The sequence below is a fragment of the Propithecus coquereli genome, unplaced genomic scaffold, assembly GCF_000956105.1.
Source record: "Propithecus coquereli isolate 6110/MARCELLA unplaced genomic scaffold, Pcoq_1.0 Scaffold177, whole genome shotgun sequence".
NCBI classification, from domain to species: domain Eukaryota; kingdom Metazoa; phylum Chordata; class Mammalia; order Primates; family Indriidae; genus Propithecus; species Propithecus coquereli.
Genome location: NW_012142412.1, coordinates 2,791,266 through 2,818,101, shown reverse-complemented (window position 1 = coordinate 2,818,101; position 26,836 = coordinate 2,791,266). Strand labels below are relative to the sequence as shown.

Sequence of the window (26,836 nt, the reverse complement as noted above, 5' to 3'; positions counted from 1 at the left end):
ACAGTTTACAGTAACCTTTCTCCTGTACATTGAAACAGTATAAAATATAGGTAATTTCATGTGCATTAAACCATGGATTGTCTAACTGTGAGTCAGTTCAGCAAAAGGTGACACAAATAGGTAGCATTTGCCCCAAAACAGGGTAAATATTTTTCTTATACTAATCTACAAAAAGTGGTTCTATATATATATCTTAATGAGAAAGTGAGCCACCTAAAATGGCCTTATCAAAAAACTTTACACTGCCTGAAAAATGTAAAAACTATTACAGACCTCTAGAGACTTAAAATCAGACAGTTTTTTTCTCAAACTGTTTTTGGAAGTAGTCTGTTAGAAACCAACATTCTGTGTCCCTGGACACATATTGCTATTGTTACCAGTGACCGGGAAGAATGCCAATCCCTGTATAATACTTTCAAGTCTGTTTTATGAAAAGAAAAAAAAATAAGAGAGAAACATTTTTGCCACAGGTTGTTTTTTCTATAATTAATTTGTCTAATAATAAATTTCAGTCTTGCATGAATGCAGCAATGTTTTTCACATTGACTTCCCAGAATTCATAGCTAGATGAGGTCACATGCAAATTTCAAAGGTCAAACTAGATCAAAAGTCAGTAGGAGAACCAAATATGATGTGAGGTCAGAAAGACATCAGAAACAATGACGGGACGATGAAACTTTTTTTTGAGACGCCACAGGGACATGCTAGGCAAACGATGAACTAACGGGCATGAAGATGTCTAGGGAAAAAACAAGGAAGAGTAAAAAGTTACACAGAATCTATGCAGCAGCAACAAAATTACTTTTAAGGGTGCAGGAGAAAAACTAATGCAAATCTTAGGTCATTAGGGAGTCTACGAGCCATTCACATAATTTGCATTTCTTACACTCTTAATCCACAGCACAATGAAACCCCAAGAGAATCCATCTGGAGAGAGAGAGAGAAGGGATGGATTCTGGGTGTTTTGGGGTGAGGGACAGGGTCCAGTTTCAACAAATGTGACATACGGGGAGAGTCAGACGGCTGAACTGTAAACTAGATAATGGAAGTTACGAACAAAATAATTAGACAGATACAAACACGAGAGGATAAGCATGAACTGTAGGTCTAGGGTTCAACGGTGAAAAAAAGCCCATTCCTAGAACAATTCCTCTAGAGACTACTTCAGAAGGTTCTAGCTAGACAGAGAACTGCTCTTTAGGTACCCAATAAGTTAACAATAGGCAATAAATAACTTCCATTATTTCTGAGGCAGTAAAAATTTGTATAAAAATAGAAATGCTTTTTTTACAAATAAAATTTACAGGCCTGTGGCTTTCTTTTTTATGTATTATTATTAAATTTATCTTTCAAGAAACATCAAGTATTTTCACTCATTTTTATTTTATTTTTAAACCCTGTAGCTTTAAGAAACAGATCTCTAAATCTTTTTTTACATTAATCCTTTCTAAAAACTAAAATAAAATAACAAAATAGACAACCAGTGTAATAATCTGACCAATAAATGTCATGTTTCTTTGAACCCTAAAATCAAATCCTACTTATTAAACAAACCAATGTAGTGGAAAGACGTTTTGTGTTGTTTTGAGTAAGTGCTTCTCCCTCGCGCTAGGCCCCACGGTAACCTCTAAGCGCCAGGGCCCTCTGGAGGGGTGGGCGCCAGACAAGGAGGGGTGAATTCTCCAGGCAGTGCTCTGGGGCACCAGTGGTTTCAGAGTTAGAATTGCACATTAGCATTTGTTTGCCTTTTAAATTCTCAAAATGGCATTTACTTGTGTGTATGTTTTTCTTTAAAAAAGCAAAAATGAAAACAAAAAAATTTTAAAAAAAAAGGTCAAAGGAGATTCAAATTGCAAAACAAAGGAGAATACAGTGGCACAACTGGAGGAGGAATTTACTCAATAGAAACAAGGTAGCCCAAGTTGTAATTATGGCAAACTGGGTGGGGGAATGGGTGGGGAAATGGAGGCCTTATTGTAAAAATAACCGTCTCTCTTGGTAAAGTTGGCAATGTGGTCCTCCTCTGCCTCCCCTGTTGAGAACAGGCTGGCTCTTGGGACTTACCCTAAGAAAGCTAAAATGAGAGCAGGGAGCCTCTAGGGTTAGGATCAGTAAGGTTTGCTGTCGTTTTTGGAGCGCTTCAGCTGCACCTTCAAGCGTTTCATGCCGATCTGAAAGCCATTCATAGCCTGGATAGCAGCCTGTGCAGAGACTGGATTGTCGTAGCTAACGAAACCTGGAAGACACCAAGGGAAAGGGGACAGGGAGTCAGGCTGGAGAGGAAGCGGAGCAGAAGAGGGGGCCGGGCTCAAGGGAACTGCATCAGCTAGTGCCAACCCCAGGGGCTCAGGCAGTTCTGTGACGCTGACCGTGTGCCTGCTGTGAGTGGACGGGGCACGTGCAAAGAAGCAGCAGTGCATGAGCCGATGGCCAGGTAATCTGGTGTCTGGCAGAACAAGCCCTCCCAGAACACTAACATCCCAAACTTGGGGGGTTGAATTTAGTCTGTCTACCGGATTCAGTCAAATTTGTGTTTAAAGTCCTTCAGAATCTTTCTGAACAAACCCCAGGTACGGAAGTAAGCGCTACTCATGCAAGTACTGGTATAAACACTGGAGGGCCAAGGGTCCCAACCAGGTGAGGCTTCTAAGGCAGGATCCTTCAGGGAGAGGCTGGAAGGTAGTCGATACTGCCAAAGACCCTGCCTGCCTGTCTGTGCCCACACCTGTCTGACTAGAGGATGGGTCAGTTACTGAATTCACTCTAAAATAAGCTATACTGATTTTTAACATTTTGAAGTTATTACTGATGGGAACCCAGGGAAATGCTAGGCTTTTCTTTTTCTCTCAGTGTCCACTTTCAAAGCTCCAGTAAATTTAGCACAAAGGAAATCTGTACCTTGCATCTCCCAAAGTCTTGGGAAACAAACAGAGCTTAAAACCATGTTAAGAGAATTCCCAGTATCTCTCAGAAGCAGCCACCACCACCAAAACCAGTAGGGAGGGTGTGTGCTTTTGAAAAAAACTAATGCTGCTCTGCAAAGACCCAGATCACATGGTTCTGTCACTGGGGGTGAGGTGGCAGCAGGGTATAAACAAAGCTTTAATTAATGCTATGGAAGTGCTGCCTACTCTTTCAGTGGGCACAGGAAGCTACTGGACACATTTAATTTCCAGTTTTGAACATCAGCTGTTCAGAAGGTTCTATACTGAGCATCTCCATCTATCTACTATTACAGTTTAAAGCTAAAGAGAAAATTCCTTTACAAACTAGAGGAGGAAAAGGATGTAAATGTACTTTCAGCAGCGTTTTCTTCTCACCTGATAAAAACAGGCATGAGGCAGAGCTTCTTGTGGGCAGGCTATGTTGCAAAATGGTGGTTTAAATTTTTATTAAATCTAATTCCCAATAATTGGGAGCTTGAATCCAAGATTTTTTTGCTATGACTTTACTTTCTTCTTCCCTTCTGGGTCTTTATCCAGAAGTGGTGAGATGATAATAAAACCTGGCCAGGAGGTGAGAATGAAAGAACCGGGCTAGCAATCTAGCAAACCACGGGCCCCAAGAACCTAGGCTTGCTCACTGAGAAAGCTGGGTGCGAAGGCTTTTAATACAAACTGAAAACAGTCCTTAATGCTAAATAATTGTCTGCTGATACTAACAGCTTGCATTATTGTGGGCCAATATAATCTCTTGTCAAGGCAGCAAATGGTTTCTCAAATCAAATCATGAAGCACAATCCCTTTCCAATCTCCGAATAAGCCTAGAACATTGTTTAGCTGTGAAAAATATGAAACTCTGCCTCAAAACCTGGTGCAGGGAAGCCTCCCAAAGGTAAGCTCATGCTTACCCCGACCCCCATATAACAATTTAATTTCCATTTCACTCTCTCATGATCCATCACAAAGGGGTTTATAGAGTTGCCGCTGCAGCAATCGTGTAATGGGTTCAGGCTGACAGCCTTTCTGCTAGGGGAAAAACAGGGACTTTAAATGGTTGACATGCTAATTCCCCTAACAACAGAGGCTTCAGACCTTCGTGGCTGATAGCACAGAAACTAGAAAGACACTATGATAATGGAGTTTTAGAAGCCAAGACATTCTCTTTGGACTGACAGCCGTTACCAGTCAGCCAAGTAGTAAGTTTGAGTTTTTGGCTATTTGAGACCCACCCTACCTTTGACATTTTTCTTTATAATACACAATTCTGTTTCTGCTGGCCCACATCTACTCTGCTTTGTTTTATGCTACTGTTTGTTAGTACCTACTACCAACATGAATTGTTAAATTGCAAAAGTGATTACAGCAAATGTTCTAACTCTGACTGGGCCAAGAGCTTGCCAAACAAGTTAATATACACTCTGAGCATCCTGGCCTCTCAACTACTTTGGGGGCCAAAAGCATTTGAAAAATAAAAAGCAAGGAATAGATATAGTGGCCGTTATCCTGGTGTAAGGCAGCAGCCCACACAGCCAGTTTTCCTTACTCTCTCAGGGAGCAGAAAGCACCACAGGAGGCGGGCTGCTGGAAGGAGGATGGCGAGGCCCCTCCGTGCACTGCAAAGCTGGGCTTTCCAGTGTTCTCACGAGACCCGCACACTGCTGGGCTCTCTGGCCCTCAGATGCTATCAGAATACAGTGTCCCGTGTAACCATGAGCTACGCCAACTGCTCACCCTTGTGCGTGCAGAGCTGTGTTTTGGCAGCAACCTTAACACGTCACTGCTCATGAAGGGGTGTCCGTGTGTGTATGTCAAGATGCCAAATGAGCCCCTAAGTGACCCACAACCCTGGTGTGTGAGTCATGTAACACATGGGGCGGGGCCTTTGCAGTGGCAAAGTGTCTGCAATGACAGATTATTAACTATGCATAGTAAGACACTTTAGTATCGCATAGAACATTACCTAATATAGGGACATTTAGTTTAATTTCCCAGATTGTTTTTATATAGCCTCTTCCCCTTTTTTTGATCATACAATTTTGCCCAAATCTGCTTCTGTCCATCCGGAAAAGCAGAAACCACCACTACACAGGGAAGGCCTCATCGTGACTGAAAATATGTGTCATTCATGTTTTCCCTTCCATGACGCTCCACTTGGGAACCTACTGCAGTACTTCAGCTCAGCTTGGTTTCTTTTGCATACCAAAGCACTTGCTCAGATTGGTCTGTTTGTCAATGAAGACTTTAGCAGAGATAACATTTCCAAAAGGCATGAACATCTGCAGAATGTCCTGGTCTCCAAACTCCTGTGGAAGGTGGTAAATAAAGAGGTTTGCCCCCTCTGGACCTAAAGAGGGAAAAAAAAAAAAAATCAGAGTAAGGTATCCCTTGAGTGTTAGTTCCCAAAGCTGCTGCTTAGGAATACTTTAATGGGTAGGCTGTACATTCAGCTTCCTCTTACAGAAAGAGAATGAACAGATGGGTGAATGTCAGATGCTGGGATGTCTTTCAGGAAAGCACTTGGCCTTCAGATTCTCCTGATTTCTAAAGACATACTGGCTACCAATGACTTCCTTCTCACTGATGGTCTTCTGTGGGTCACGTGTACTACCGTGCGTTAGCACACATTTGAGTCACCTCTTGGGTTAAAGGTGGCAGGATGAGGGCAGAGAACCCAGGCATGGGCTCTTCCTCAGTGGCCATGTTCTCTCTCACGTACAGACCGGCTCTCAGAGAAGAGGGTGTTCTGTGCTCACCACCTGCAGCCATTTAGAATAATCGATGCAGCAGTAGGCTGCTCAATCAGTTATCCAGCCAGTTTGGATTTGCACATCTCTTAACACACAGTCTAATAATCATCTTTATCAGATATGACTGGCAATGAGTCAAGGCAGGGAAGAAGTAGCTTGAGTCTCAGCGTTGACAGGCATCAGCCCCCCTGGGCCTTAGGCCTGGAAATGAACGCAGTGCATGGAGAAGCCACCCTGCGTGCCTACCTGTTCTTTCCCAGCACAGACAGGGAACAGAGACGGTCATCTTAGCTCTACCGAGTGGAGAGGTAAGCTCCCTCACGTTCCTCTCCATTTCACTCTGCCCACCTCCACTACAGCTAACTGCAAGTTAAAAGAAGCAAAAAAGGACGAAGGAGGAAACCTGAGTGAGCTGGGTGGAGACGTTCCGGGCGTGGTGCCTGGGAGGAAGGGGAGCTCACAGAACCGCTAAGGTAACTTCTGCAGCCAGCAGGTTCGTGGATCCTGAGCTGGCATTCTTAGGAGAGGAATCAGGCCTGCCCCACTGGGCAGCCCAGGGGACAGCTGTGATGGGTCTCCTAGACAGTGGGGCAAGGGTATCTGTGTGTATGGGTTGAAGAAAAATGGGGTTAAAAAGAACTTTGTAAAAATGATAAATATCTTTGCAAAGAAATACCAAACCAAGTTTCTTCCCTTTCCCCTGCCCCCCACTGATAGATCATAAAAAAGTATTCTAGTGAAAAAGATGAAGTATTTCTTATTTAAAAATGTGTCTGCATGACTACCTTAACTTCGTGTTGCTTACATTTTCCATGGACATATCCACATTCCATGGAGGCATTTTTTTTTGTGAGACAGGTTCTTGCTGTGTCACTTGGGCTGGAGTACAGTGGTAACAATCATAGCTCACTGCAGCCCTGGCTAATTTTTCTGTTTTCTTTTTGTAGAAATGGGATCTCAGTATGTTGCCCAGGCTAGTCTTGAACTCTTGTCCTCCCAAAGGGTTGGAATTACAGGTGGGGACCACTGTGCCCAGCCAGGCACTCTGTATTATGAAGGGACAGCACTGGGACTCACATCCCAAATATTTTATGGCTTAAAAAAACTTTAAAAAAATAGATGCAAAAACCCAAAACCCTGGAAAGGGAGGTTCCAAGTGCTACTGTGCCAGGCACAGCCTGTGCAATGTGTGTACTGGTCAAACCTGTACCCCCAGATTTGACATTGCTGCGAAATGAAAGATTCAGATGCACCAATGAGGATTAATGGGACCCAATCCGATTGTGAAGTACATCTCACCTCCTCAAGCCTGGGGAGAAAATGCAGTTTCAATGCACATGACAGATTAGTGGGTAGGCCTGCATGACCCTGACATTCTAGAATGCTGCACCTTCTGAATACATATATGCCAGACAGACCAGGAACATACAGAGACAGGTAAACAAACCCAGCTAGGCTTTGCCCTTTTGTTTTTTTTTTTCCCCCAAGAAAAAATGGCTACAACATTTGGTATAGACCGCCTCCCCAAGTTTTTAATGTTACAGTGAGGAAAAGGTGACTTCACATAGAAAACTTCCCTTGTATGCAGCTAAGGTGGCTGATACCTGGAGCAAAAAAAATTTTTTTTGAGGATTCCACCTATGTTTTCATCTTCTCCTCTACCTCCGTAAGTAGAACAATCCCATTCCCAAATCACCCTCCAGTCGGTCAGATTCTCCCAGTACACACTATCTGTGTCCTACTGTTGCTCCTGGCTGCTTGGGGTGTCACTATCTTGTGTTTCTCATGGGGCGTTTGCTCCAGCACAAAGCACTGGGGACGTTTGTGGGAATGAAAGTGTGTCAGACTCCAGCACTCACTGGCTTCTTGTTGGGCTCCTGGGGACTCTACTTCCTCCTTAAGATAAAGGCAGATGGGAAGGTACTTGGGGTCAGGGCATATTTGGGGAGGGCAAGAAAGATGAGCAACCTTCCTGCACAAAGATGCCATGACCCTTTGGAAGATTTAGCTGAGAAAAAACTAAAAGCATTTATTTTTTTTTTTATACAAGGCCAGACTGGCTCACTTTCCTGTGGGGAGAGAACACTCCAGGACACATGACTACATCCATCAAGTCTACTTTCAGCTCTCTTGGCTAACAGAACTGTGAAGCAGAAAATTTATTTTGTATTAGAATTCATTACATTTTTACTTAAACTAATGTTAAGGTGGTTTAAATTTCTTGAGCACATATGAACTGGGCAAGGAGAAGGTGATCAGAAGATAGACAGGAGAAGGTGGGAGATGAATTAAAAACCTAAACCTGTCACTACCACCACCAAAAAAATAAAAACCCTAAACCATGCTACTGGTAGCCCACATACCTAAATCAGGAGTTGCAACAGTTATGTTGACCTGTTTTTTATTAATCTCAAAAGGGTAGTGGGCTGGGGTGAAGCAACTCACAAAATACTATTTCACGCCCATACTTGGTCCCTGAACCATTCATTGCATTTTGAGTCTTCTGGTGGCTGACGCTTGTCACTGCCACAGGTTCTGTAGTTGCTGTAAGGCCTTGCTACACAATGAGGAAGTCACCAACATTCCCTAAAGCTGCTGCGGGGTGGGGAGGCTTTGCGTCCTGTCTGAGGATATCTTTTACAGGACCTCACCTACTGCCCTTATTTGTCACCATGGCACTCAGGCCACAGGAAGAAGGGGGCGCACACACACAGGCTTTTCTTTGGGAAGACGTGGTGGTTATGACAGGGGCCTCTCTCACATGCCTGCTGAACCACAGCTGTCTGAACAGTGGTGGATGGTTACGAAACCTACAAGAGTCACGAGAGTTTAACTTAGACTTTCATGTATCTTTCATTTTTTAATAATCTGTTAAAGAAAAAACTTTTCCTTTTAAAAAACATGTGAGTATCTTTTAAGGCTATGTTCCCTTAAAAGTCACAACTTGACTAGTCTATTTCTTCCACGACACCATGTTTAAAGTCAAAGTATTCACACAAAAGCCGTTTGGAACTATGGAGGGAGGAAGGTAAAGGAGAAGGAAAAAAATTTTAAACTTTAGTACTTCCCTATTCTAGCTTCTTTTACCATATTCCAAACAAGTCAGGAAAAAAATAACTGTCATGTTACAGATTTTGCTTGAAAGCAACTTCAATTAAGGAAGAAGAAATCAAAAGGAAGAATGACAAACTATTCTTATTTGGACTAGCTCATTAACCATTTCATAATTAGCTTTAATTTATTCTTAGCATTAACTTCCTGAAATTTATTTTGCTTCACTGGTGCAGAAGCAAGGCGATCAATCACTTCCTTGCTTTCCCATAAGACCCCCCCCAATTAAACAAAGACCAAGTCAATCCTAACCGTGGAGCTTATCATTAACCTGAAAAACCATTGTCTACTGAGAGGCAGCCACACAATCACAGGCCATGTGGACTTTGAAAAACCTGGGAAATACAGGAGGGAGAGCGAGCTTCCCCCACAGAAGCCTGTAGTGATTCACCCCCTTCCATTGAGGAGGAGTGTACAGAGAGGAATTGATGGCCCTTGCTGACTGGGGACAGGGAGGTTCCTGGTCATACGGTGATGGTAGCAACTGATAATTGTTTGTAAACACATAACAGATGAGAACTTCATCTGAAGAGACACAGGGGTGGAGAACCTGTGGCCTTGGGGATTCTTGAGTGTGGCTTTTTCGACCGAATCCAAATTTTACAGAACACAATCCTTTTCATAAAGGGATTTGTTTTGTGATGTCTGTATTCGGTTGAGGGGCTGCACTTGGAAATCTGGAGGGCCAGGCTAGATGTGGCCTCAAGGCCACAGGAGGTCCTGCCTAGGCTTCCGAGTAGCTGGGACCACAGGGGTGCACCACCATACTGGCTTATATGTCTTTAAAAAAAAAAAACCAAGAAATAAACTCTTTGATTTCTCTTATGACACAGGTTCAATCTGTTACCTTCTAAGTGTGCTTTAAAGGCCAACGCTCCGTGTTGGGCTGGCCACTGCAGGCCCTGCCCGAGGGCGGCACCTACCTTCCTTCTGGCTGCCCGCGGCGCTCTGCTGCTGCAGCAGGCTCTGGCTGTACAGCGTGGGCAGCGCGGCAGCCGCGTACTGCTGGATTCCTGAGTAGGCCTGGGTGAGGGCGTCCATGGTGCCAGCCGTACCATTCGTCAAGCCTGTGGCGCCAAGTCCTCCATTCAGAGCCGCCATACCTGAGAGCATTTGAGCAACTTTACAAAAAACCCAACAATAGAGAAGAGAAATAGCACTTATTCATTAGTGCTTTCCAAAGGAAGTTAGAGAATCATTTGACACAAGTACAACAGCAAGTACATGCAGCTAGCACATCAATTACACCAACAGGAAATTAAAAACAAAACCATGAAGAAATAAATCATAATGCAAAAAAAAAAAGACCTAAGCAATGACAGCCCTCCCTCCCTAGGCCAGTGACCACAACGCGCTGAGGCACTACAGTGAGACAACACGTCTTAATCCCATGCGATGTGCTCCTGGCAAGTACCGTCATCTTTTGGAAATAAAAGCCTTCTACTGCTCAGAGCTTAGAAGCATGTGAAAAAAACCTTAGTGGCACAGGCCTGCAACGTGTACACTCACATCCATTTGTTGGGCTCTTTGAGGAGCCAGGGGATGGCTCAAGGGTTTGGGGAAAAAGGGATAAAACTTTTATACCTGAAGCTGATGAGGAAATGGCAGCAAAGACAAGCTCTGTACCCTATAAACTAGTGAGTCAGCAGTTCCATCAGTTGGCTTTCCTACACAGTTTAAGGATGTCGTCAGGGACTAGGATCTTAGGAATAAGCAGCCCAGCTGATTAAGAATTGAGGCACAGGAGGAAATGGGGACCTGTCCCATAAATGCAGAGAACTGAAGCTACTTATTATCAAAGACCAGAAACCGATGGTGCAGTTTTCAGCAGCAAATAGTTCTGCGCGTGTGCACATTTGCGGTATTAATCATTGCCCAGTAACTAAAAAAGCTCCACGCCATGTTTTGCAGTCACCTAAAGGGACGCCTCTGTCTGCAGGCTGGATCCTGGCTATCAACTGATGTGAACTGGATGTTGGCCAGTGGACTTTTTTTGGTTTTTCCCTTGTATCCTGGCTACTCTTTTGCTCTATTATGGCTGCTGGCTGTGTCACACTTTCCCTGAATATTGAGTCAAAACAAACAACACTTTTAAAGCATTAACTTCTAAATGAACCCAGAGAATAGAAGAGGTGACATCACAATTGCCTCGGCTTCCCCTTATGATTACAGTTTAAAGCAATGTTTCTGAGAAGAACTTACTTACTGAAAACATTAAGGACTCTCTTGCTGGGATCAGGGCTACTGCTTAGAGATGTGAAAACGGCAGAGATGTCTAAATGACAAAAATGGGTCAGGAGTCCCGTGAGAACAGAGGACAGCTAAGGGCCATGGGACATTCCCCAGGGGAATCAGACCTCCACTGTTGCTGCTTCACCCACAGGAAACAGAGGAGGTGGGGAATGTTCCAGTGACCCCATGGGGGCTTCTGTTATTTTACCAACTTCATCTCTTTGATTAAAAGGACAACATGTGAGATGTGCATTAGACCGCGGCTCAGTAGCTCAGGACTCCCGTGGTGCCTGAGGCCTGTGTCGGGGCAGAGGACACAGAGTGGGACTCCTCAGGACACACAGGGGGCGGTGGGGGGGTGGTGGTGGGGTGCAGTGAGGGAGGACTTGACAACTGCTGGCAGAGGAAGTGCCTTCCGGCAGACCCAGCGAGTACAGGCAGGCTGAGAGGTGCGGGCCAGCAGAAGTCCTGCTGGACCTGCTTTACGTTTCTTACTATCGAGGAGTCTATTCTCTTTTTTCCCCAGTCATGCAAGCGCGTGCTGTTAAAGAGCTTAGAAAGAGTGTGTCCTTGTCAATAACTCCAAATGATCCCTCAGACACCAACTAATCACGTTTGCCTCCCAGCCGCCTCTTCCCTCCATCCCTGTCGTTACTGCCGTGCCACAAGAGCTGGGGAGTCAGTCTTACTTTCCGCCAGTGCTCTCATTTCATCCCCACCTCCCAGTATTTGTGTCATGCAAAGAAACATCAGTGTTTCTTTGCTGAGAGAGGTGAGAGGAGGGTACAAAGTAACTTGGGAGAAGGCCAGGCACCACTGGTAAATTCCATTGGTTTCCCTGCTGTCAGGCTGTTACCAGGTGCCAGGAATTACAGAGATTCAAGTCATGGCTCAATCCTCTGGAAACTCAGGTTTCCGCATGGTAGGAATTGCAGCAGGAGAGAGAGTGGTGACCCGCCATGCCACTCATATCCCAGGGTGTGTGGTTCTAGGTGCGTGTTGCAGCCTGCAGAGCTACATGGCACCAGCTGCCCAACAAGTATGGCACGAAGATGGAAGTGCCATTCTGATGACCATCTCCAAATCCCCTGCCACTCATGGAATGGTTGAGATGCTGCATCGCTACGATACCTTGTCAGCTGACCCACACGAGTGCCTTCCCACGATTCGTAGCCTCTGTGACTCACACGGCGTCTGCAGAGGGCGAGGGGCACGGGAGGTGTTTCCCTGCACCGCTCGCTGGTGCCTGTAACTGGCTTCAGCTCTAGGACTGGGCTTTCTTTTGTTGTCTAGGTCAGGAGAATTATCTTTCTACGTTGAATTTTTGTCCTCCTTTTGCCCGCCAATTTGTTTTCTCTTAAAACATGGAAGCAGAATGAACTTTACGCTCCTGAAATATTGGATGGATGTTTCAGGACGAAAGAGAGTTCTTGTGAAGCTTGCAGCTCAAGCAAGCTGCATTCCAGCCACGTCCTCCACGCTTCCTGGCTACCCTCCACAGTGGTTGGCTGTGTGTTTGGACTGCACCTCAGGACTAATCTGCTTTCTGGAAGGGTTCTGTTTGCTTTTGCTGGTGCCATGTGTGTAGGAGATAGTCACGAGTGGCCCTGCCTGCCTGGGGAAGGGGAGGGAGGTGGCAGGGGAAGCAATACGTGGAAGGGTGGAGATGCTGAAGGGGCAGAGTCGGGATCTCTGCAGGTGAGCGAGGGAGGGCTTGGCCTCTCCAGCCAGGGGTGGCCGCCTCCGTGGCCTAACCATCCATTTCAACAACAAATAAGGGTAAAAGTACTAACAAGTACCAGTGCACTGACAATATTTAAAGCCAAAACTATCTTGGAAAATCTGGGGAGTATGTTTGCCAAATCCATGGTAGAACAGGAAGTTGGTTACATGGTAGAATTTTAAGAACCATCAAAGAAGATTTTAACTTTTGAGCATAATTCCTATGAATTACCTGATGTTATTCTGTATTAAATAATCATAATATCCACGATAACACTTGTCAACTCAGCCGCTGGTACCTGATTACCTCTAAAAGCTTTGGACAGTAGAAGCAGAGGTTTTGAAGAAAGTTAAATAAAATGATTCCACTTAAAAGAATAGGGCTTTTCTTTGAAATGGCCAAATGGATGGACTATTTCCTCCCATTCAGTCTCGATTCCCATGCTACTTGGATGAGGAAGGTGGGAAGAACGTGACAGGCGTGACAAAGCTCTGGTCTGTCGGGAGGCGGTGCAGAGCGTGACTACTAAGTGCTCCACGCTTCCTTACTCTCCGAAGGTCCTCAGCGACAGAGACCCAAGGAGCTGTGAGATTACTGAGTAAATCATTAAAATGGCAAAGGACTTAGCCATGAACATGAAATGAACATGTTCTGTGGCAGCTATGGAGATGGTACTGAAAAGTAATAGAGGCCAAGTACCATAAGCAGAAATCATTTATGTGCAAGCCACACTGCTAGGTTTTATAACAAGTGAAAAAGAAAAAGTGAAGAACCTGTTAATATTTTCTCATAGATTTCTAACCTACTTACTGGGGTAACTTTTCCTTTGCACAGATGAAGTATTATCCTTCTAAGCTGCAAGCTGATAAATGAGACACTAAGAATAAAACGTCCACAATCAGGGTAGATAAATATGAGTTTGTACAATTAGTCACACTTACATGTATGCTTGTGTTAAGAAGGTCACAAATATGTGTGGGGTGGTGCATGCTTGTGTATGTATCTCACTGCATACATCTTCATAAATTCCCAGAATATGATTAAAACAGTAATTTCACAATGTAAATAGTGACAAGCCACAATAATATGCCCAATTATCTTCTCTTTTCTCTACTTTACATAAACTATTTCCATAAACACTTTTCACCAGGCATCTGTGGCTGTTTCTATTCAAACAATCATAATTTTAACCACTATATGGTAAGCCACTTGGAAGAATTATGCAGTTTAAACAAGGGAAAATAAGGATGCCACTTGACATACATTTAAACACAAAATCAGATAGACTCTGTGGATGGACATATCTGCAGTGTGTTCTTTAGCGTAGTGCAGACATTAATATACAAAACACATCCAGGGAACCCTCCAACAGTCCAGAGGCGAAAGCCCGGGTGGGGACTGACCTGTGGTCCTCGCCTTGCCGATTTTATCTTCAGGGTGTTGTACTGTGTGTTAGTCCCTTCATTCATTCATGTATAAGGGAGGAAAGAGGCTATCAAACTCACTTTAACTTAGCTACCTGTCTACTAACCAAAACCTTCATTCCAGGAGGGCGGGGTTGGACCCGCTGGCAGGGAAGAGGGTAAAGTCTAGGCTCTCCCAATGAGTCAGCTGCCAACTTTCTTGCTGCTGCAAAATCCAAGGAAAAGAGTTGGCTCTACTGAGAAAACCATAATACCCTCCTTACGGTAGCAAATAATGGCCCCTGGGACAGAGCAGGGTAGGAAACAGCAATGAGTTGGAAGCTGTGGCCACCTTTTTCAGAAGCCAGCTCTGTCCAGGTGACCATTTCTTGCTTACCTTCTTTGAGAACTGTCCAGCAGAACAGGTAGCATCATCAGGAAGAATGGTCTGAAAGAGGGTGCTCTATCTTAAAAGGTTTTCTCTTGATATTTAACTTGAGATGAGTAGCAAATATTAGCTCCAAGTCAACTCTGTGAGTGTCAGATAGCTCTACATTATAGTAACATTTGTCAGAAGGACTGTATTTTCATTTGTGGTTTCATTAAACATTTCCTTGGTTCATACTGCCTAGTAGGGGTTATCTGAAACCAAAAATATTCTTTCTTAATTTCCCATGAATTGTATGTATTTATATTAACTCAATGGCAAAGAATTTTGAAAAGCAGAACAGTTTACACCTGTTGTCCTTGCCAGAAGCAGCATCCGTGTAACACGAGCCCCACACAAGAACTACTCATGGTTGCTCTGCCATTCAACGAAGCCCGCGCCAGTCCCGCACGCTAATGACGGGCAGATCCCAGCAACGTACAGCAGGGCAGGGTGGACAGCGCAGGACACGGACAAGAGGACACACACACAGCAGTCATGAGCACGTGCTGAGGAGGACAACCATTCCCACTGGCCTGTTACTCTGCAGACCAAGGACAGGCAGGCGATCAAATCAAAGTCCTTGTTTTAGGGGAACTAGGTCCTGGGGCAAGAGAAGCAGCATGAGGGATGTGTGCGAACACGCGCGTCCTCTACCTAGGTGAAGGGCAAGGTCAGGAAGAGGAGCTGTGCCCGAGACGGAGGCAAGGCAGTGAGGCTCCTACTGGCTGCTGCAACAGGGCAAGCTGGAGGCAGTTTTAACTGGAACCAGACACTCTGGCTGTCACAAGGTCACCACTGCGTGTTCTCTGTGCTAATCAAGAGCCATCACACCGGGAAGGAAAACGCTTTTCTTTTCTCTGTGGTCAGATAAAACTCAGTCCAAGTTTTTGTTCTTCCCAGAGCATCAGACTAAAAGGATTTAATAGAACCTGAAAATTTCCCACTTCTAAACATATAATTTATTTTCTTATCAGGATTATAAGTTAATCTTTATTTGGATGAGTTTTAGGTTCTTTTTTTTCAATGACATAAATTGTTCTTTTTGACCTTTTAAAGTATAAAATTATTTGGATTTTTTGCTGCTTAAAAAAAAATACTGTCTGATCACCCTTTAAAAACATTCCACTTACTGAATCATGGTTTAAAATAGGATACCTGTCAATGATCCCTTTATTAAAAACTAAAATGGGTAGGTGTTGGGGTGCCTGGGCTGTATGGTAGTAACAGGGCCTCCAAATCAGCAGCTCTGTCGGCTGCCACAGACCTGCAGGGCGTGGCCACTCTTAGGCAAGCAGGGGGTACCAGATGGAGAGATGGGCAAATTACGTGTCCCCTTTCTGGGCTGAGGGTCCCTTTCCCCAGTGCAGGAGCCTAAGATGTGACTTATCCTCTGGCCGGGCTGCTCCTTCTCCACAGAGAGCTACAATGACAGGAACAGGCCAGCTTTGTAGAGTAGAACCTAGAGTTCTTTGGTGAATCCATATGTTTCAGAACCAAGTATAATTTTGTAATCTATTCGCCTCAAAACCCATTTCAACCTGCTGATAAATGGGTGCCCCTTCGGACAGTAACTGCTGCAGAGCGACCTGTACCTATGGATGCTCCGTAAAGATTCCAGAGGAGTTACCTCCCACCGTGGCTCCTCTCCACTTAGTTTCACGTCCTCCTTTCCAGGGCCTCATTTTGTCCCCTATATAATTGTCATGCGTCTTTGGATTCTAGAGCTGGAGGGCACTGTTAGGATCATCTGATCCAGAACTTTCCATTTTCAATGGAGAGTGAAGCCCAGAGAGGGAGCAGTGATCTGCCTGAGCTCCCATAGCTGATCAGCGGCAGAGCTGAACTCGCTTCCTGACTCCCAGTCCATTAACTTTCCCATTACGACACACTGCCTCACAGGAGAACGCAACGAAACCAAACCAAGCCCCTGGAAATATCTGTCGACCACAGCCATCTGTGGACGAACACACACGCTACATACTGAAAGGAATCTGGGGGTGGCGAGTGGTTGGGTATTTTTTGAGACAAAATGAACGTAGATGGTTTTTGCCTGTCAAAGCATGCGCTCCTCCATCCCAAGTTTTAGTTCTCCCTGTCACGTATCCTTTTAGGTCATTTCTGGCTGGCCACTTTCTGTGGAGAATTTGGGGGAAGGCTGTCCACCAGAGCAGCAAATACTCACTGTTTATGGTACCTGCTAGTGCATTAATATTGTTCAGTCCGACAGTAGCTCCAGCCAGTCCTTGCAGAGTCCCAAGAGAGGTCAAGGAGTTCATGGCTGCACCAGCAGTGGAGTTCGGGGTTGAAGCAGCCACTGAAAAACAAAAGGAAGATGGGAAAAGGGTGAGAAAGCACACGACGAGGAGAAGCCGACCGGACAGGGAGGTGCTCTGTCGTCATCCCAGCACCTGGAGCCGAGGAGCCGAGGAGCCTCGCTTGTATTTCTGGTGGAAAGACACGCTGGCTTGCACTTGTGGCAACTCTGACAACTAGATTTGGTGGTTCAGGAAATCACCATAGGCTATGTTACCAATCCAGCAAATATGCTCACTGCTGGTTGGCAGGGACATTTGTGAATGGGAGGCCTACCCCTTCACTGCCCACATTAGGAGAGCCTCCGTCTGCTAAGGCTCCTTCTCACCCAGGCTAAAAGCCATCAGAACAAAAAGGGGTAGCAGTCGGGGAGTCAAAGGGCAATTCTGAGCTTCTGTATTGTTTCTGCTTCAGACTTGTTATTTTCTAAATTAAGTGTTTTAAAACAGCATCATGCATCTTCCTGAGTGTGGCAGAAAACTTCAGGACCCAGAGAGAGGGTAAAGTGATATGAGATAAATCCATTTTGGTACAACTCTTCCCCGCTTCCCCTATTCTTTTTAAAAAAAATAACAGCTTTATTGAGATATAATTCATATTCCACAAAATTTACCCTTTTAGAGATACAATTCCGAGGATTTTACTATATTCACAGAATTGTACAACCATCGCCACTATCTAATTTTGCAACATTTTAATTCTCCCCAAAGAAACTCATACCCATTAGCACTTACTCTCCATTTTCCCAGCCCCTTCAACGTAGCAACCAGTAATCTACTTCCTGTCTCTATGGATTTGCCTACCCTGGATATTTCATGTAAATGGAATCATAAAATATGTGATCTTTTGTGTCTGGCTTCTTTCACTTGGCATGATGTTTGCAAGGTTCATCCATATTATAGCATGTGTCAGTACTTCATTCCTTTTAAAAAAATGTTTGTGCTTTTAGACATAGGGTCTCACTATGTTGCCCAGGTTGGCCTCAAACTCCTGGGCTCAAATGATTCTGCTACCTCAGCCTCCTGAGTAGCTGGGACCACAGGTGTGCCCTGCTGCATCTGGCTGGTACTTCATTATTTTTAATTGCTAAATCACACAATATTCCATTGTATACGTAACATTATACTTTGTTCATCCATTCACCAGTTGTGGACATTTGGGTTGTTTCTACTCGTGGGCAATTATGGATAATGATGCTGTGAACATTGTGTGCGAGTTTTGTGTTGTTGCCACACGTTTTTAGTTTTCCAGAGTATACACAGCTAGGAGTGGAATTGCCGGGTCATGTCATAAATCTATGTTTAGCATCTTGAGGAAGTGCCCAGCTGTTTCCCAAAGTGGCTGCATCCCCCATCCCTTTTGCACTTGTAATTGCTTCGTAAAAATATTTCAAGTATCTTAGATTTGTTTAGCTTCACAATCCACTGAGCACCTTCACATACATCATTTCACTGTGTCCTGGTGATGGAGGTAAAGGCTAACCTTAATTCTGACCATGCTAAAAGCAGCACTTGGTCCATTTCTAGCTCTGAAATCCTGAGTGTGTCAACGTGCTTTCCACCTAGGATAAGGCAGGGACTTCATCCATCTTCCTGGAATGCCCCCGCCCAGCCAGAGCTCATCGCTGCTCTGCCTTCAAGGGACCACACGTGGCCCTGCTTGCAGCGCACTCTGCTTGGGATCCCTTGTGGATGAGGCCAAATCAAATTCCTAAAAAATGAATTCCCTATCTTGTCACATTTCTGTTCACGTATAGCATTAGCTTCTGACACCTGGTAACGTGTTATTTTCTACCTTTTATAAATGTTTATTTTTTTAGAGATGGGCTGGAGTGCAGTGGTGTGATCATAGCTCACTGTAAACTTGAAATCCTGGCTCAAGTGATCCTCCTGCTCCAGTCTCCTGAGTAGCTGGGACTACAGGTGTTAGCCACTGCGCCTGGCCTTTCTTTTTAAAATCAGAGTATATGTAATTGAGTCAATGTTTCCAGTCCTATTATGAAACTTACCAAACGTACCCAAAAGCAGAGACAATTGTAAAATCTTATAAACTCACATCCAGATTCTAAAACATTCAAGAACCAGCCTTCCCTCCTCCCTAAGTGTATTTTAAAGCAAAATTTAGACCTTATGTCATCTCGCCCCTACATAACTTCAGTATGCAGCACTAAAAATTATGGACATGTTTTAAAACCCCCAAACCATTATTATACATAAAAAATTTAGCAGTAATTCCTTGGCTTCATTATTTGATAATATCCAGCTTAGGATTTTTTCATCTATGTACATGAGTAAGATTGGCCTTTATTTTTCCTTCTTATACTGTCTTTAGTTTTACCAAGCCTTTGTTAGCCTCATAAAATGGGAGCGTGTCCTGTTTTTCCATTCTCTGGAATAGACTGATAACATTAAAATTAGTTGTAACCTAAGTGCTTGTAGAACTTGCCAGTAAAAATGTTCTGGACTTGACATTTCTTCATAGGAATATTTTGAAATCCTGATTACATTTCTCTAATAAATAGGATTATCCAAGTTTTCTTTTTCCTCTTGACTCAAATTTGTTAAGTTACTGCTTTCTAGGAATTTGTCTATTTTGTTTACATTTTCAACTGTATATTGGTATAAAGTTATCTATGCTATCCTCGGTAAATTTTTAAAATCACCAACATTTACATTTAAGTCTCATTTTTTCTCTGTTTGATCTGTTACTGAAAGAAATGTGAAAATCTTCCACTGTAATGCCAATTTCTCCATGTAAATATGTAAATTTTGGGAAATATATCTTGAAGGTAAATTTTTATGCATGAGGTATTACTTGCATAGATGTTTGGAAATGATCATATCTTCTGGTGAAATAATTCTTGTTTTATCTTGAAGTCTCTTTCATCTGATGTTTGGTACAAAAAAAACCAGCTTTTTTTTTTTGCATTTTATTTGTATACTTTTTACCATCTTTTAACTTTTGTATCTGTTTATATTTTAGCTATGTTTCTTATAATCAATATGTAGACAGGTTTGATTTAAAAAAAATACAGCCTAGTAATTTTTAATAATCTTTTAATAGCAGCATTTAGATTTTAGGCTGTTTGTCCTGCTAATATTTTTTCTCTCTTTTCTTCCCTTCCTTTAGGTTTGTCCTTTCAATTCCATTTTCCCCTGTACTACTTTGGAATTAGTGCATTATATTTCCATCCTTTTATATACTGCCATAAAAATTGTAAGTCATTCTTAACTCATGAAAGTCAAAGTTACTCATTCTCTTTGCTCTTCGCTGGAACAATTCAAGGACCTAAGAGCCCTCTCCTAATGCACGTATGGTGTACTCATGTTGTCTTGTGTTCTAGTTCTAGCTTGGATTTTTAGCTCCAGTACATCATTATTATTTCATATAACAAGTACTTAGGTTTGTCCACATATCTCCTACATCCTTTGCTTATTATTCCTTCATCTTTTATCCAGGATTATGCATCCTTTAGTTTGAAGTATATCCAATAAAAGTTCATTTAATGAGGGTCTACTGGTGAGAAAGTCTCTTAGCTTTTGTTTGGGTGAAAATTACATATCTATTTTGTACTAGTTCATGAAATATGTTTATGCTATTCTAGGCTGACAGTTTATCTCAGCATGTCTTACTGCCCTCTGATTTCCATTATTACTATCAAGATATCAGGTATTGAGAGATCTAATTGTGTTCCTTTGAGGTTATTTTTTTTTTCTCTGCCTTAAAGATCTTCTCTTTGTCTTTGGTGTTCTGCATTTTTCACTATAATGCTTCCAATTATGGACTTATTTTTCTTGTCCCTGCTTGGAATTCATTTGGGTCCCTGAATATGTGGATTTTGGTTTTTTGTCTTTTATCAGTTCTACAAAGTTCTTGCTCATCAACTGTTCTTATATTGCCTTTCCCCCATTCTCTCTTTTCTCTCAGGAACTTCAATTAGATATAAGTTAGATCTATTCCATGTCACTTAACCCCTCTTTTTGATCGGTTTCTCAGTTATGCATAATCTTCACAAATCTGTCTTCCAGCTCACCAAATTCTCTCTTCAGCTGTATCTAATATGCTGTTAAACTTACATATCCATTGAATTTTACATTTTGATTGTTACATTTTTCACTTTTAGAAGTTTGTCAACATGCTTGGTCATTTTTAATAACCACTTGCTTTTTCCATTTTTCAAATCCTTTTAATTTTCTGTAAACATAATAATTGTATTTCCTTTTTGTTGTATGCTAGTAATTCCAATATCCAAGGTCCTGGTGGATCTAAATATGGTGTCTAATTCCATCTCTGCTGCTGCTTACTCTTGATGCTTGGTTTACTTGTATATTTTGTGATTCATTGACTGTGAGCTTAAGTATCTTAGAAATTTATTTCTGGAATAGTGTGAGGCCTGGATTGAAGATGGGCCCTTTCACGGATGACTTACATTTGATTCTGTAAGGTGCCTGGGAAAGTACAAGCTAGGCACCACCTCAAGTTCGTGGCTTCAGGATTTTTATCCACTCAGATGAAATTAAATTGGGTTGTAAACTCATGTGAGGGTTGATTTATTGTTATAAATTCTCAGAGAGATACTCCCCTTAACCCTACTCAGCACTAAGTTTTGAGACAGCCAGTTTTCCTTATAGTTTTCTAGACAGAAGTACTTCTTGTTCATCTTTACACTGAAAGTTTAGCCTTTTGTGGTTTCAGATTCCTATGGGGAGGGTCCCCTATCAGATTACCTCAGGTGGGCCCTGGACTTCCCTGTACTCCTTATGCACTGGACACCTTTGAGAACTGATTCTCAAGTTCATCAGGTCCATCAGGTGTCCTTAAGGTGAAAGCCACCTTCACTGTGATACTTACTTCTTTGGGTTCCCTTTTCACTTAATCATTGATTTCTGAGCATTCCTCACCAATTTACTAGTTATTGATGTGATTAAAAATATTTATCAAAAATATATTATACACTTTAGTCTTTTTCAGTGGCATAGTCTTTCTAGTAACCTAACTGCCAGGAACAGAATTCCTTCCCATCTGGGATGTTTTCCATGGACTACATCTGATGTCATTCTCCATGTAATAGTCCTTACCAGATGGTTGTCCCAGCAAGTAAGGGATAAAAACTATCCCTAGGGCATGCTCAGATTCTAAATCAGCAATAAAGGCCTGAAAAATTTTTACATAAATTTAGGTGACAACAGGGAAGCACGTCTCGAATGGCCGTATAAAAATATCTGTGTACCCTCTCCCCAGTGAAATAACTATGACTGGTGACAATTATAAAAACCAACAACTTAAAGTCTCTAGAAATAGCCCTAAGTATATACACAAAGAAACATTTTTTCTTAAGAAAATTTACCAAATCTCAGCAAGAACAGCAAGAATCTGTGGCATTTGAGCCACAATCCACAACTGCTTCCTTCCCTGGGACCAACGCCTTTCACCCTCTGAAGCTTAGCATGATGGAAGCGCCACCTGGGCAGGTATGGCCATGAACATGGGACTCCCTCTTCCCATGGCATTTCCAATCTCCGTCCCCACCAGCTCTGCTGCAGCAGCTCTATTCCAGCCCAAGCAGTATGGAAGTCCTTTCCCCAACCCAGCCTCTGCTCACAGAGTGGAAGGTTGACCCAGGCACAGCACACCGAGAGTACGGGGCCCCTCTCACCCTCACCCATCTATCTTACAGGGTGGAGGTTCTATGCTGGGAGAGGCAGGCAGAAAAGACCAGTTGCTACCATTCTCATACCGCACCCTTCTTACAGACCAGAGATGTCAAAGAAAAGCAGGCCGCTGTCCCTGTACCAGCTCTGGAGCCGTGACACAGAGGTTCTGTCTATAGAGAGACGCCACAAGAACACAGAGCTCCCTAACTTTCCCTAAGGGGAATGAATTATTTGGAACAGAGTGTGGGAAAGGTCAGGCCTACAGCACTCTCAAAAACAACAGAAACTGTGGTGGTGAGCAATTAAGAGGTGGCTAGTAATTCCACGATAGCACAGTAGACCAGCTAACAGCTGAACAGAGAGAACGAGAGAAAGAGACAGCCAAGGAGAGTCCTCCTGGGCTCAGAGCAAGCTTCAAGGACTGGCTAAAAGACTACCCCGACAAAAGGGTCTGACTTTGGGGGTCATTTATTTTCCAGGGCCAAAAACAATAGAGCAGACAACTGGAAATTAGCCTAACTGCTGGGTGTGATAATAACAGAGACACACCTGCCAGAAAGTTAACAGAGATTAGGCAAGGATGCAAAGCATGCCATTTGGAAGAACTGCGTAATTTAACAAAGGAAAAATAAGGACGTCACTCACAGCCCAAGACTGTACCCTCTGAGTGACATCAGAGGCACACTGCCGGGGAATAGAATTCACTGAATTAGTCTTGCTAAATCACTAAGCAGATTAGCAAATAAGAAGCCAGTGGGGGAGGGGACAGTGGAGTGGACGAAGAGGATCAGTACCCAGAACTGCTAGGGTACATTATCTAAAATGTCCAGTTGCTAACAAAAATTATGATACAGTCAAAGAAACAAGAATGTGTACTCCATACACACGAAAAAGCAGACAACAGAGCTGTATGAGAGGGCCCAGATGTTAGGCATAGGAGACAAAGACGTCAAAGCAGCTACTACAAATGTTCAAAGAACTAAAAAAAAAATCATAGGTAAGTAATTATGAACCTAATTACAATGCTTTATCAAATAAAAAAACATCAACAGAAAGACAGAAATTATAAAAATGAACAAAATGGGCATTCTGGAGTTGAAAAGTAAAGAACTGAAATGGAAAATTCACCACAGGGCTCAATAGGAGGTTTAAACTGGCAGAAGAATGAGTGAACTTGAAGACACACCAATAGAGATTACACGATATAAAGAAGAGGAGGGGAAAGGAATGAAGAAAAATGAACAGAGCCCCAGGGAACTATGGCACATCAGCAAGCACGCTAATGTACATGTAATGCATGTACAAAAAGAGAAAGAAATGATCAGAAAAAATATTTGAAGAGATAATGGCTAATTTCCCAGATTTGATGAAAAAACATTAATCTACATATTGCAGAAAATCAGATTCCAAGTAGGAGAAACACAAAGAGATCTACCCAGACACATGATAGAAAAATGCAGAAAGTCAAAGAAAAAGAGAAAATCTTGAGAGCAGCAAGAGAAAAACAGCTCATCACGTACAAGGGGATCCCAACAAGATTAACCACTGATCTCAGCAGAAACAGTGGGCCAGAAGGTAGCAGGATGGCATATTCAAAGTGCTGGAAAGAAAAAAACCTATCAATTAAGCATCTGACTCCCAGCAAAACTACCTTCCAAAAATGAAGAAATAAAGACATTCCGAGATGAACCAAAACAAGGACCAAATTCATTACTGGCATACCTGACTTACAAGAAATACTGAAGTTCCTCAAGCTGAAAGCAAATGACCCCAGACAGTAATTTGAATCCACACACAAAAAAACACAGAACACTGCTACAAGTAATTATGCAGGTAATTATAAAAGACAGTATAATGGCATTTGCCCCCTTTTCTTAAGTGATTAAAAATCAATTGACTACAACAATGTGCATATAATTGTATTGCTGGGTCTGTAACACAGACATGTAATATATTTGACGATAACAGCACAAAGGATGAGGGTGGGGTGGAGTTTATTTGAGCAAGGAAACTCTATCAGACGGTAACTGGAATCTGCAGGAAGAAATGAAGAGAACCAGAAATTGTGAATAAGAAGGTCACACATGAATTCCATAAATACATTCCTGCTCTCCTTTATTCTTTCAGTTTCTCTAAAAAGATGAAGATTGCATTAATATAAAGAAATAATTACAACAATATATTGGTTTTTAACATATATAGACGTTTATAAAGTATAGTACAAAAAAGGACAGGAGAAAGAATTATACCGGAGGAACATTTCTACATATTACTGCAATTAAGAGTATAAATCTGAAGTAGATTCTGATAAGAAATGATTTATAAGTCTAAAACTATCACTTTATTTAAGACACTAAGTTTTAAAAGTAGTGAAGGCAGGCCGGGTGCGGTGGCTCACGCCTGTAATCCTAGCACTCTGGGAGGCTGAGGCGGGCAGATTGCTTGAGCTCAGGAGTTCGAGACCAGCCTGAGCAAGAGCGAGACCCCGTCTCTACTAAAAATAGAAAGAAATTAATCGGACAACTAAAACTATATAGAAAAAAATTAGCCGGGCATGGTGGCACATGCCTGTAGTCCCAGCTACTTGGGAGGCTGAGGCAGGAGGATTGCTTGAGCCCAGGAGTGTGAGGTTTCTGTGAGCTAGGCTGACGCCACGGCACTCTAGCCCAGGCAAAAAGAGTGAGACTCTGTCTCAAAAAAAAAAAAAAAAGTAATGAAGGCAATCATTAAAGAAATTAAAATGTTATACTAGAAAATGTTCACTTAATGAAAAATAAGGCAGTTAAGGAAGACGAGAGGAACAGCAAGATGAGACAAAGAAAACAAAAAGGGCAGATGTAAATTCAACCATATTCATTAAGACCATTAAATGTGAATGAATTAAACCATCCAACCAAAAGGTAGGGATTGTCAGATTGGATTTAAAAAAGAAAATTACCAAAAATGAGATATAACTATATGCTGACTCAAGACACACTTTAGATCAAGGATATAAAGAGACTGAAAATAAAAATAAAAAGATGGAAAAATATATACCACTCAAACAGCAACCATCAGGTGCTGCACTGACTATACTAAGATGAGACCAATAGAGACTTTAATGACAATTTTAGAGAGAAAGAAACTTGGTCAGCTGCTTGATACACTGTCATGAAATACCTAGGTTTTTGTCCTGATGAAATGTAGCTAATAAAATAACTACGGTGCCAGTGTGTGGTGACCGGCAGAAAACCCTCATCTTACTCAGGGCTCTACTGTTCTTTTCCTCCCCGAGACCCTGCATTCAGGTCTCAGGGAAGACGACAGAAAGGACCAGGCCGAGCAGGTGGGATACTCCCCATGCAGCACGGGAACGAGCAGGGAGCCGACTGGAAGGAGGCAGGAAGGGAGTGAACTGAGTAACGAGCCGGGACACTCCGGTGCTCATCTGAGAAGCAGGACAGGCACCTGTCGGGGCGGGACGGGCCCAGAAGCGGCTGCCATGCAGACTGCGCGGGAAGCAGGGCGCCCAGACACTGGATCGGCAACCGGAGAAAGGCTCGTCACCGGCCCACAACACCACCTCCCTCCTGGCAAAGCGTACTGCGGACCTGTCACCATGCGGACTACGGCCCTAGTCACTGTAATCGCCGGGGACGGAAAACACGACAGGCCCTTATCAGTCCGAGCAGCTGCCGCTGGTGCAGAACCTCGCTGTACAGCACAGACCTCTCGGTCCTGACTCCTGCGCGCTCCACCTTGGGAGGGTCACCTGCTTCCAACCCGTGGTGAGCGGAGGGGTCGGGGCTGGCTGGCACGGCAGCATAGAGGGACAGGAGGACGGGCCTCGCTCGGCCCCGTGGCTACTGAAAAACGAGGCTGTCGCTCTAAATCCGGAACACAACGCGACAGTTCCCTTAGCTGACTGTAGTGGAATCTTAGAAACAGAAAACCGGAGGCGCGATGGGGTCGCAGTTAAGCCCGAGTGCCTCAGACCCGAACCGCGGCCTCGTCTCCCCGAGCTCGCACTTCCCGCTGTTTTCACTGGCGGATGAAGGACATAGGATGAAGTACGGTGACCTAGGTGACAGGCGTGGCAGCGTCTGGCGCCACTCGCAGAGCTGTGGCTCGCCATCGATTACCAGGTGGAGGCTGACGTGAGGGGACAAGACTATGGAGGATGCTTCACAAAGCAGCAAAGGAGACACGCGCTCTCCACTCGCCGTCTCAACGCCTTCGACTCCTGATGACTCAGAGCCCCGGTCTTCCCTCCGCGGGACGACCCTCTTCCTCCTCACGGGC

At 43.4% G+C, this 26,836-nt stretch overlaps 1 protein-coding gene across 1 annotated transcript in view; it reads right to left on the bottom strand.

Annotated features, from left to right (window-relative positions):
- Nucleotides 1-214: 214 nt before the first annotated feature.
- CELF2 (CUGBP, Elav-like family member 2) overlaps nucleotides 215-26,836 on the bottom strand; it is a 156,986-nt gene continuing 130,364 nt past the window's right edge. The window contains exons 8-12 of the mRNA XM_012642188.1: nucleotides 16,783-16,902; nucleotides 9,724-9,903; nucleotides 5,143-5,286; nucleotides 2,065-2,236; nucleotides 215-739 (exon numbers count right to left, since the gene is read on the bottom strand). Coding sequence (XP_012497642.1) covers nucleotides 2,109-2,236; nucleotides 5,143-5,286; nucleotides 9,724-9,903; nucleotides 16,783-16,902 — 572 coding nt within the window. The 3' untranslated portion in view covers nucleotides 215-739; nucleotides 2,065-2,108. The remainder of the gene's footprint in view (nucleotides 740-2,064; nucleotides 2,237-5,142; nucleotides 5,287-9,723; nucleotides 9,904-16,782; nucleotides 16,903-26,836) is intronic.